Source organism: Podarcis tiliguerta, assembly GCF_965153285.1.
Source record: "Podarcis tiliguerta genome assembly, chromosome: 17".
NCBI classification, from domain to species: domain Eukaryota; kingdom Metazoa; phylum Chordata; class Lepidosauria; order Squamata; family Lacertidae; genus Podarcis; species Podarcis tiliguerta.
The window spans coordinates 27,298,557-27,310,906 of NC_139550.1; the positions used below are offsets into that span (position 1 = coordinate 27,298,557).

At 43.8% G+C, this 12,350-nt stretch overlaps 1 protein-coding gene across 5 annotated transcripts in view; it reads left to right on the forward strand.

The window, feature by feature from the left end:
- Positions 1–12,350, forward strand: part of KANK1 (KN motif and ankyrin repeat domains 1) — a 123,386-nt gene that overhangs the window by 68,117 nt on the left and 42,919 nt on the right. For 3 of the 5 annotated variants that reach the window (XM_083419460.1, XM_083419462.1, XM_083419461.1), the window contains exon 2: positions 4,308–4,422. In XM_083419460.1, coding sequence (XP_083275586.1) covers positions 4,386–4,422 — 37 coding nt within the window. In that variant the 5' untranslated portion in view covers positions 4,308–4,385. Of the gene's footprint in view, positions 1–4,307; positions 4,423–8,253; positions 8,849–12,350 lie in introns of those variants that run through there. The other 2 variants (XM_083419466.1, XM_083419463.1) reach the window with 2 other exon arrangements.

Below are 12,350 nucleotides of genomic sequence, written 5' to 3' on the forward strand. Positions count from 1 at the left end.
CAGTTGCATTTCATGAGCTAAAATGGGGACGATGCTTTAAGAGCTGGTGTTTGGGTTAAAAAAACAACCTTTCATTTCTAAAAGAATGTAAACAATGCTTTTTACCGTTTGTTTCTGTGATGCCTTTGCTGCTATTCTGCAAGCATTTTCCTGTGCTATAAGTCTGTTCTCATAGCTAATGAAAGTTTGTCGAGATACTTCATTTATTGACACAATAAACAAAGAATGCAAATAAATAAAAAGTTTTGACTATATGGGGCAGGGTCTATGAGACCATAGCAATCGCTGCTTAAAAATTGCAATCCATAGTTGCAGTGTAACCACTAGTTCATATCATCACAAGTCTTGTAACATTGCATATTGTTGAAGCTCTGTAAATGCGGGTCTACCATCTACGAACGAATTGCAGCTCTGTTTAAAATGCCTCATTCCTAAACTCCCGAACCCAGAAGGGAACACCTGGGCCACAAGGATGTCATCATCAGCTGCATGTAAGCCTAACTATATTCTTATGCAGTAAAGTAAAGGGCAGGCGCCCGCAAACTCGGCCCTCCAGCTGTTTTGGGACTACAACTCCCATCATCCCTAGCTAACAGGACTAGTGGTCAGGGATGATGGGAATTGTAGTCCTAAAACATCTGGAGGGCCGAGTTTGGGGATTCCTGGTCAAGGGATTTGAACTAGACATAGCCCTACATTGAGTAAACCCACTGAACTCAGTGGATCTACTCTAAATACGATGAAGTCTTGAATTAAGCCATAGTGGTACCTTGATGTGGTTTGGTTAAGCTATTCCTGACATGACTGCTCACTTTCCTCCAAGCCATGTCTGAAGGAGTCCCTTTCATGCCCTGCTGTGGGAGGTTCCAGGGACTGGTGTGTCTTGTTTTTGTATCGTCACTCAGGGTTACATTTTAAACACTGTACTCTGGCCAAGTGCCCAGAAAAACATCTTCATGCAGTGACTGGCAACTTGGGGAGGCTGAAATGGCAGATTAACTAAAAGTTCCCACTGATGAATGAATGGCCCACGTTAGAGCTTATATCTAGCAAATGGAGCCATTTCAGTTCTCAGGCTTTGGCAACTTTATATAATCTTAATATGTCACTAACCTTAATTCTTACTCTGCAGAAAAAACTATTGCAGGGGGTGTCTGCCTATCCCTGGCTTTTGCTGAGCTTTTCTAAAGCATGTCACATATGACCCTGTCAAAATAAATTAAAAAATAAAAATTGTCCAGTAGCACCTTAGAGGCCAACTGAGTTTGTTGTGGGTATAAGCTTTCATGTGCATGCACACTTCTTCAACCACCCATCTCCTACTACCCTTCTGAGAAAAAACCCGCCCCACCCTCCCACTATATATAAGGGTCAGTATACAGTGGTACCTCAGGTTAAGTACTTAATTCATTTTGGAGGTCCGTACTTAACCTGAAACTGTTCTTAACCTGAAGCACCGCTTTAGCTAATGGGGCCTCCTGCTGCTGCCGCGCCGCCGGAGCGCAATTTCTGTTCTCATCCTGAAGCAAAGTTCTTAACCTGAAGCACTATTTCTGGGTTAGTGGAGTCTGTAACCTGAAGCGTATGCAACCTGAAGCATATGTAACCCGAGGTACCACTGTATCTGAAGAAGTGTATATGCACACGAAAGCTTATACCGAGAACAAACTTAGTTGGTCTCTAAGGTGCTACTGGACAATTTTTTTTATTTATTTCGACTGTGTCAGACCAACACGGCTGCCTACCTGAACATATTACCCTGGTTATCATCAGATCATTTTTAAAAATCCTCATATTGCAGATGAAATATTGAGGTAAAGGAAGTCTGTTGGCTTTGCTAAAGGCTGTCTAGTGAATCTGAATTTTGCACCGGACAGCTCACACTCAGGATAGTGGTTAAATTGAGCATTCACCACACATGTCCATAGCACACCCTGCACAATGCATGGTGGATAAAGGTAAAGGTACCCCTGCCCATATGGGCCAGTCTTGACAGACTCTAGGGTTGTGCGCTCATCTCACTTTAGAGGCCGGGAGCCAGCGCTGTCCGCAGACACTTCTGGGTCACGTGGCCAGCGTGACGAAGCTGCTCTGGCGAACCGGCACCAGAGCAGCACACGGAAACGCCGTTTACCTTCCTGCCAGTAGCGGTCCCTATTTATCTACTTGCACCCGGGAATGCTTTCAAACTGCTAGGTTGGCAGGCGCTGGGACCGAGCGACGGGAGCGCACCCCGCCGCGGGGATTCGAACTGCCAACCTTTTGATCGGCAAGTCCTAGGCGCTGAGGCTTTTACCCACAGCGCCACCCCATGTATTATATTTTTTCTGTTTCTGTAGTTTGTGCATTATAAGGTGGGCTTTCCTACGCTTAGAATCAGATATATGCATTTATACTAATTGCACAGCATGCAGTGCAGGTAAGCAGCCCAAGTCAAGATGAAGGGGCCCCAAGTCTAGTCAATGGCAGCTTCTGAATGTGTGGTTTAGGCACAGGCTTAAATGGCAATAGACAAATGGACAAAGGACCTAGTAAGTCCCCTGATTTTTTATTTTCCCTTTTTTCCCCCTCAAGACTTTCATCAGCTACGTGCGTTGATGAATAAGCTTTTGCCTGTATGCGGAAAAGAAATTTGTTCCAATTTTTGACAGTCCTGTCAAGCCATGTCAGTACCGAGACTCTTGGCACATTGACTATTCAGTGTTTGAATACGGAATAAAGAATGCCTTCTCCTGCCTTGAGAGCAGCATCTAACTTCTATTAGCAAATAGTACTTCTAACCAGTCGTTACTTGTTTTTGCATTTGCCCTGAAGTATTCAGAACACAGTAATCTCAGGCAGGTATGAAACAAGCATGTAGGAACACAGGATTGGTAAGGGCAGAAAGCCTAATTTTCTGAGAAACAAACTTTCTTCTAATATACATGCTCTATGTGACAGCTTCTAAACTTCAATATATACACACACACACACACATATATATATATATGTATATATTGTGTGTGTGTGATATACAGTATATACATACACAAGGCTGAACATTGCCTGCAAATTGCAAAGTTATATTTTTTGCAGATCAGTTTTCCTTCTTGGTTTAAATTCCCCTCGATTGGTTTAAATTACAGCCACCTATTGCTGGCTAGATAAATGATGCTGAATGATAAAACAAGCCCCACATGGTTTAATCATTGATGTGAGAATGATAGCGCCATGCAGCTCGCTGCTTCAGAACCTGCACTGCAAACATAGTGCTAGTGTGCAGTTCAGTTGTATTGGTCCTGTGACATGAATACAGTTGTGCCCAGAAGCAGATTTGGATTTTCCAATCCATTTTTCGCACTTTGGAACTGTTGTGGCATAACATCATGCTCTCTCGCAAACAGTATTGGCAAAATACATTTCTCATGCTACTGTCTAGGTCCTTGGGGCCTGTCTGTAATTTTCCAGTCTATAATTTAGCTCCCCTTTGCTTTTATATTTCAAATAACACATTTCAGTCAGGTTCCGGTCTGGACTCTAATGCCTTTCAGGCAACCTAGAGGCAAATAAAAGTGATGTTTGTTAGTCCAAATTGAAGTTCTTTGCTCCTTTATGTTCATGTAGACTCTTTGTATTTCAGGGTTTCGTTGTTACAATCACTGCCTTATTGATTCCCCCTCTAATCAAAGCCAAAGCTGTGTTTGTGTTACTTCATATTTGCTGTAGAGGATTTGTGGTCTGTGGTGTTTACCAACATCTGTGTTCAGTTTGCTCAGATATTTTCATCTTTCTGCATAGCTGTCAAGTGTCCCTTATTTGGCAGGACAGTCCCTTATCCCAGCACCATGTCCCGCTGCTGTCCCTTATTGATGATGTCCCTTAAATAAGCTACTGAAGGTAATGGGGCCCTTTCTATGTCCAGCTGTCCTTTGTCAACAACAAATTGTTGCTGGGTTTTTTTGTGTTGAATATATGCTATATGGTAATTTATGGACCTAATAGTTATCTAAAGCCATTTGCACACAGCAAAATATGTATTCCATCAAAGTAATTGTTGATCCCTTATTTTGGCTGCTGGTCCCTTATTTTCAAATCTGTAAATTTGACAGCTATGTCTTTCTGTTAATGGTGTGCCTGACAGTAACGCTTTAAGTCACTTGACTTTTGAAACTCACACTCTTCTGTATTATTATTTTTAAAATGCATCAGCCTATCCCATTTTCTATGCTTAAACTTGAGGACATGGGCCTATACCTGGTGATCTTTATAATGAAAGTCAGCTAGTTTTGGAATTGCAATATTTAGATGACCTTTTTTCTCTCTTGCAGGTTGCATGCCTGATTGGATTTGATGCTTGATTTGCATGACTCCTAACAGTCAGTTTCTGGATTGGTCACTCAGCAAGCATGGCCCAGCCAACAAATATTAACGGCAGTTCCACAGGTAACTTTTTGCTTTATGAGAAGTAACCTCCCTAGTATAGCAAAACAATACTAAGCCTATTGTTCAGGGCATTTATTTTTGTAATGTCATGTTCTTAAAATGCTGTGTACATGTTTATCCCCCCAAGTATTGAAATAGTATCATGAAATATCTCCCTACCATGTGGTTATTTCCGTGTCAGGTTTGTCATGTCTGAATGGCTCATGCATGATGTCTGCATCCAAGTTATCCGGTGTATAAGTTGCATAACTGATAGCAGCAAACTGGCTTCTGTTTTTAACAAGAAGCAACAAATGACCTGGAATCGTTACGAGAACTGCAAGTAGGGAGACTTATGGCACCATTAGGAAGACTTGCATAACCAGAGTTAAACAGAGCATTCCTGGTTTTGTTTTTTCCTTGCCAGGAACAGAACATTTCTGTTAAAGGAAGTCCTGTAAAGCTCTATCAGGCTTGGAATCTTTTCATTGTCATGTTTCCCTCCCACTTGTGACATTATCCTTTTGCAGAGGGTGCAACCTCTAGGGTCTGAATGCATTTACTGGGCTAGAAAGAGGAGTCTGTACAGGCTATGTACAAATGTGTTGTTGTTGTTTACAACATTTCTATCCTGCTTACTATCTTAAAAATATCTCTAAGAAAACTGAAGCATCAACGGACAACGTAAACAACAAAAATATTAGAAAAACACACAGTTGCACATAAAAATATTACTTTAATACAAAGTTAGAAGTGAATTACCAATTCATTTTCTTTCTGATATACCCTTCCCCTCAGCCTCTGAGTTCCCACCCAGGGTCCAAACAAACATTGCCTTTCAAATGCCCAGGGGTCATTTTTTCGTTTGTGCATAGCAGTTTGCAGTTGTACAACACCTTTGCATGAAAACTGCATTGTCTATACACACAGGTCAACATGTTTTCAAACTACAGTGGTGCCTCGCAAGACGAAAAGAATCCTTTCCGCGAGTCTTTTCGTCTTGCGGTTTTTTCGTCTTGCGAAGCAAGCCCATTAGCGGATTAGCGCTATTGACAGTTTAAGGGCTAAAAACAGCTTTTTAAGGCTTAAGGGATTAGCGGTTTTGCTGCTAAAAGGCAGCTTAGCAGCTTAGCGCTTCAGAAAAAGGGGTTTTGGAGCGGAAAAAACCCTCAAAAATTTTCATCAATTTTCGTCTTGTGAAGCATGCCCATAGGGAAATTCGTCTTGCGAAGTGCCTCTGCAAACGGAAAACCCTTTCGTCTTGCGGGTTTTCCGTCTTGCGAGGCATTCATCTTGCGGGGCACCACTGTAGTGTGCAACTGTGTCCTCTGTTCCCCTTCCCTCCATTAGGCTTTCCACAGATAAACATTCTCATATTCACAGTCTTGGAAGAGAGGTGCTGGGAGATGATCTATTAATATGCCTCTATGCAGCGAATATATATCTCAGTGGTACCTTGGTTTAAGAACAGCTTAGTGTATGAACAACTTGGATCAAGAACGCTGCAAACCTGGAAGTAGGTGTTTTGGTTTGTGAACTTTGCCTTGGAATAAGAACATGTTCCGCTTCCTGTTGAGTGTGTTCCATTTGTAAATTGAGTCCCCCGCTGCTATGGGAAAGCACGCCTTGGTTTAAGAATGCTTTGGTTTAAGAACGGACTTCTGGAAAGGGATTTAGTTCGTAAACCAAGGTACCACTGTCTATAGAGGCAGCTAAGATACTACCGTACTGCTTCCTATTTTGCCTCATTCAAAGACAAGTTGGACCTGGTGCTGGGGCGTCGCGCAGTCCTGTCCCAGTAGAAGGTGGCCCTTGAAAACGCCCCTGTGCTTGAGAAGTGCATTCTTGGCACAAAATGGATTATAACCGTTCCAGCAGAATGCGCTTTAGATTGACAAATGGTGTGTGACATGGGGATGATGTCTATACAGCACCCCATCAAGGCGCCTGCATCCAGCACTGAACACAAAACTGTCATGCAGTGTGTACACGCCAGTAGTTCGTATGCCCCTCCTGTTGCAGAACTGGTTTATGCATCAACTTCCTTGTGCACCTCATTGACGACTCTGAAGCCATGCATCTGTGCTTTTTTTCTTCCTGGGTGCACCAAATCTGAGAGAAAATTAAGCACCGCTATCTGAATTACCTGATTTTATTATATTTATGTGTCCAACCAGAAAATATGATTATAGACCCTCCTTCCTTCAGTTGCTGCAGGAAAACTTACTACGGTAAAGGTAAAGGGACCCCTGACCATTAGCCGTTTACCTTCCCGCCGGAGCAGTACCTATTTATCTACTTGCACTTTGACGTGCTTTCGAACTGCTAGGTTGGCAGGAGCTGGAATTGAGCAACGGGAGCTCACCCCATCACAGGGATTCGAACTGCCGACCTTCAGTGGTTTACACCACAGCGCCACCCGCGTCCCATACTTAGAGATATCACAATATTACAAATTCTCTGCCTGGGCAAGCATACTACGCTTGGCAGAAGACTGATCCTCCCATTCTGCTGTGTGTTCTGAGGATTCTCCCAACTGCATCCTGCCCCCCAAAAAATGTCAATTATTTGGGGAGGGAGGCTGCAGAGGGAGGAAAGGCGAGGAAGCCCCATTGCAGAAGCCCTTCCACTGAACTTCAACTTGCCATGATTTGTTAGTAGATTCTCACCGAAAATGCATTGCAGTTCAGTATCTTTCCTGAGTGGCTGAGATACCACAACTAAAATTGGTATGTTTGTTTACTAATTATAAATTACATCCTACACATTCAGTTTTAGAGAAAGGAGGGGGAAAGTTCAAACTACATTATAGTAGGATATTTGTTGAAGGGCTTCTTGAACATTGGGTTTGCCTAATCCTACCCTAGAAAGCTTTCCTGCAGCAACTGAAGGAAGGAGGGTCTAGAATCATATTTTCTGGTTGGTGGCGCTGTGGGTTAAACCACAGAGCCTAGGACTTGCCGATCAGAAGGTCGGCGGTTTGAATCCCTGCGATGGGGTGAGCTCCCATTGCTCGGTCCCTGCTCCTGCCAACCTAGCAGTTTGAAAGCATGTCAAAGTGCAAGTAGATAAATAGGTACCACTCCGACGGGAAGGTAAACGGCATTTCCGTGCGCTGCTCTGGTTCGCCAGAAGCAGCTTAGTCATGCTGGCCACATGACCTGGAAGCTGTACGCCTGCTCCCTTGGCCAATAAAGCGAGATGAGCGCCACAACCCCAGAGTCTGCCCTGACTGGACTTAATGGTCAGAGGTCCCTTTACCTTTACCTTTAAGTGTAGATTTCCATACACCCCCCCAAATATATATAACAGGTTCATCTGGCTATGTCAGTGTTCAGGAAGTATAAGGTTAAAACATATAAAACCAAATGGAAAAGGCCAAATTGATTTTAACCCTACAGTCTCCTTTCAGTTAACCAATCATGTCAGCCGTAGAACTTAAGTACAGGGCACCAGGTTGTGTCAGAGGAGGTGTTTGAAAAGGAACTGGAAGCCCTTTAGGGCTATTAGCTTGGCAGAAGTTGCTTTCAATTTTGGCATTCTGTTCAAAAGGCCAAGAAACTATTTTTTTACGTAATACAGAAGGAATTTTTCCCTTTGGGAGATAATGATTATGCATGGAATTTGTGGGGATGGATTTGCAGTGCAGCCGGAGTGTTGTCTGCAATGTGTTTCTTTATTGGTCAGGGACATATGAAACCGGATCTCTCTGCTTTGAATAATTCACACACCAGTAAGGCTGTTCCACTGTTTTAAGTGGTAAACAATATTGCTGCATGTGCAGCCACGTTACATACGCTAATATTTCTTCCAACAAATGCATAAAAGAAATAAAATTGCCCCCCCTATCTCATTAAGAGTGACTTCTTTTTAAAAAAGCACAGCACCCAAACCAAAGGCTAACTAGGGTTCTGCTCTTCTGACACTGTCGGGACTTGCTTTGCATTATACACCCTTGAGCTCCCCGTTCCAACGTGTCATTCTTGGTTTTTTGTGTGTGTGTTTGTTCAGTTCATGAGCGTTTCATAATAGTGTTCGACTCCCCGGCACGTCTGGTATTGGTTCTCTGCTGTGCCGGGTGAGGGAGTCTGGTCTCGTAATCCACAACTGGGCGTTGAGAGCATCGGAACAGGTTTCTTAATTGCCCTGTATTCAAAGAGCAGAAAGTCAAGCTAAACAGGCGGAGGGTTTTTCCTCTCCATGCTCTGAATCTATCGGGACGAAGACCAGAAGGTTGGCTTACCAATTCCATTGTCAAGAGTGTCTGCTCATAGAGACAGTTGTAGCCCTTCGAACGGTAGGTTCCAGAGGGGTTGCAGATGTTTGGGAACTGATTTCATATGGTGGTGAGCAATGAGTTGTTGATTACACGTTTGGGGAGTAGACTTTTTCATTATGTGTGATCTTCTATTTTAGCCAGCAAGACTATACTGACTGGAATATGCAGGCAGGTTTTGAATTTCGATTCTGGCACTTGTGTTCCGTGTGCTTTGCACGTTGTGCTGTCAGAACATAGGGACGTGTTGTGTGTTTGTGTCGCCGTTGCTTTGAGGCAGGATTAACGGCAGTCGCTTTATTAGGCAGGTAAGCTAAACAAGAACATGCTGTTAATAAGTCAGTTTTATAAGATTTGCAATGATGTCGGACACGTCTCATGCATACACTTAAAAGTTTCCTTAAATTTTGTAAGTTGAATTGGAGTAGATGGTGCAGCAGTAATCTGTTTAAAGATCTTAATGTGTGATGCAATTTTGATTTATTTTGATTTATTTCAATTAATCCTGGCAGTGTCACATGCAATGTGGTCTACAATGGACCATCTATTCCGAATTCAGCTGGAACTTTCATGGATGCCTTAAATAAAGGGGCAGGAATCTCCAAAGTGGACTTATTTGGGGTGGGGAGGAGGGGACCTGTTTACTTGGACTACTTATAACATGTGCCTGGAATATCTGATATCACTTCTTGCTGTGTGTGATATGATCCTAATTGAATTTTGGATGTGTTCTAAAGTGGAGTTAAATCTAAATATAAACGTTTTAGTACCTTGTGCCCAGTTAAGCTTTCTTTTGCTTATTCGGATTGCTCCTGAAAACTCGTGTACACCTCTCCTCAAATCAATTTTGATGCTGCAAATGTCTTTAGTTACCACTTGGACTGGCTCCATCTTGTGGTATACCACATTAAAGAAAGTGAAAAGGTTTCTCCATAACCAGGCATTTGGCTGTTAAAGGCTTTATAGGTTAAAACCAGCACTTTGAATTGGTCCCGGAAACTAGCCAGCAGCCACTTCAGCCAGGACAGAATTGGTGTAATAGGCTCAAACCATCTTGCCCCAGTGACAAACCTGGCTGTTGAATTCTGCACCGGCTGGAGTTTTCGAACTGTCTCCAGAGACAGCTCCATGTATAACACGTTGCAGTAATCTAACCTAGAGCTTACCAGAGCACAGATGGCAGAACTTAGGCTGCCCCTACCCAAATAGGGGGGCAGATGCCAAAGCTGATGGAAGGCATCAACATTTTTGTTGTTGTTATATTATATTTTCCCAACCACTCTGGGTATCTTCCAGCAAAATATTAAAAATAATAAAATGTCAAACATAAATGTTTGCAATACAGGGTTGCCTTCAGATGTCTTCTAAACGTTGTATAGTTCTTTATCTCCTTGACGTCTGCTAGGAGGGCGTTCCACAGGGCAGGTGCCACCACCAAGAAGGCCCTCTGCCTGGTTCCCTGTAACCTCACTTCTTCCAGTGAGGGAACCGCCAGAAGGCCTTTGGCGCTGGACCTTGATGGGCTGAACGATGGGGGTGGAGATGCTCCTTCAGGTATACTAGACCAAGGCCATTTAGGGCTTTAAACACCGCCACTTTGAGGGACCTGCCAGAAGACCCTCGGAGCCCGACCTCAGTGTCCGGGCTGAATTGTGGTGCACCGAATTTTGGACTCAAGTGGTACGGTCTAGATTTATGCCACCACATTCTGCATCATAGGGTCTCTTTCTGAGGGACTAGGCTAAAGGGTTTATTCATGAAATAACCTTGAGGATACATGGGAAGCAGGAGCGAGCACCTCTTCCATGAGTTCATGGTAGAAGAAACAGTGCCCTAGGTCATGATACTGCAGTTGGAAGATGCCTGTAGTCAAGGTGGGAGGTGAAGAAGACGATAGGGACCTAGCAGAAATCATCTATGGTTGGTTGTGACAGGCTGGGAAGGAGCAATTCGGGAGTGGAGCTTTTACAGTGCCTTGCAGCAATATGTGGCTTGCAGAAATTATGGTTTTGTTTTATGAGGTGCAGGTTTATAGAGAAGCTCCCAGTGGCATGCACACTTGAGACTACAGAAGTGCTGGGCCTAGGCATTATTTTCTGCCCCTTCTAACTGTGTCTCCTGGTCAGTTAGGTTTTTTACTTCTAAGTTTGTTCCCTGTTTGAAAAGCTAGCCGTTCCCTGAGGAGGAGGAGACACGTGGGCAAGTTGGGGCAAGGTGCTGTTAGTATTGGGGAGAGGCCTTGGAACGGGCCATTTAGAAATCACCTTTCTAAATACAAATTGGTGTTGTTGTTTTTTTAAAAAGGTAACTTGGGTTCTTAAACCTGGAAGCATTACCGTAATTTTCGCTCCAAAAGACGCACCAGACCATAAGGCACACCTAGTTTTGGGAGGAGGAAAACAAGAAAAAATTATTCTGAATCCCAGAAGCCAGAACTGCAAGAGGGATCTGGCTTCTGGGATACTGTGTGGCTGTTCTGGCTTCTGGGATAACCGCGCCAAGCCTCTTCAGGGCAGCGGGATGAAGGCTCCCCCTGCCCGAAGAGGCTGCGCATGGCTAAGGCAGAAGCCAGGACGGCGCATCGCTGAAGGGGCGCTGCGCAGTTTTCCCTCTCTGAGAGGGAGAACTGCGCAGCGCCCCTTCAATGAAGCTGGAGAAGGAACAGAAAGAGACCCTTCTGTTCCTCCTCCGGCTTTGCATGACAGGCGCATCGCTGAAGGGGTGCTGCACAGTTCTGCACAGAGAGGGAGAACTGCGCAGCGCCCCTTCAGCGAAGCTGGAGAAGGAACAGAAAGAGACCCTTCTGTTCCTCCTCCAGCTTCCAGGACAGAAGGGGCTCCGTTCCTCCTCCTGCTTCACTGAAGGGGCGCTGCGCAGCTCTACCTCTCTGCACAGCGCCATTCGCTCCATAAGACGTACTCTACATTTCCCCTTACTTTTTAGGAGGAAAAAAGTGCGTCTTATGGAGCGAAAAATACGGTATATAAAAGTCTGCATAGGGCACAGAGAGGCACATTTCAAGCTGAAGAAAATGCTAAAGAATGTAAAAGCCATTGTCTTTCCGGTTCATTCTTTCATAGTTATGTTTACAGTTTCACACTTTTAATAACTCCCCCCGGTTGTCTTTCCTCCTCATATCTTTCCCTCTTTCTTGCTTCTCTTCATTCTCTGGGAACCTGGGAAAGATGCTGAAAAGCAGCTATAGAGGACACACCCTCCTGCTTGCAAGAATTTCAAAAGCATGTAGGTGTATTAATTAACTTGATAGCATCATTTGCCAAATGGAGCTGAGAAGGCACCTTTTGAAAATAGTTTGGGGCCTCTTTCGTGAAAACTCAGCAACAAAGAAGAAAGTGATCCGCGTTTTTAGTTTGTTGTCTCCATATAGAACTTGTTCGAAAGATGGTCTGAAGTGACTTTCAAATCATTTGAAGATACCGTATACTCTAATATCTAGTGCTATTCACCATCATCAGAAAACTGTAGGTACACAGTGGATTCTTTTTACCAGCTAAGGAATGAGAGTGCTCTATAAGCACAAAGGCAATATTCACACTCCTGTGAGAGAAGAGAGCCCCATTTGTGTGTGGACACAAACTTATACAACTAGTTTTCATCCTTCAGATTTAACTTTGCAGTCTTGAATGCATTTTAACTCCGCTTTGCCCAAAGG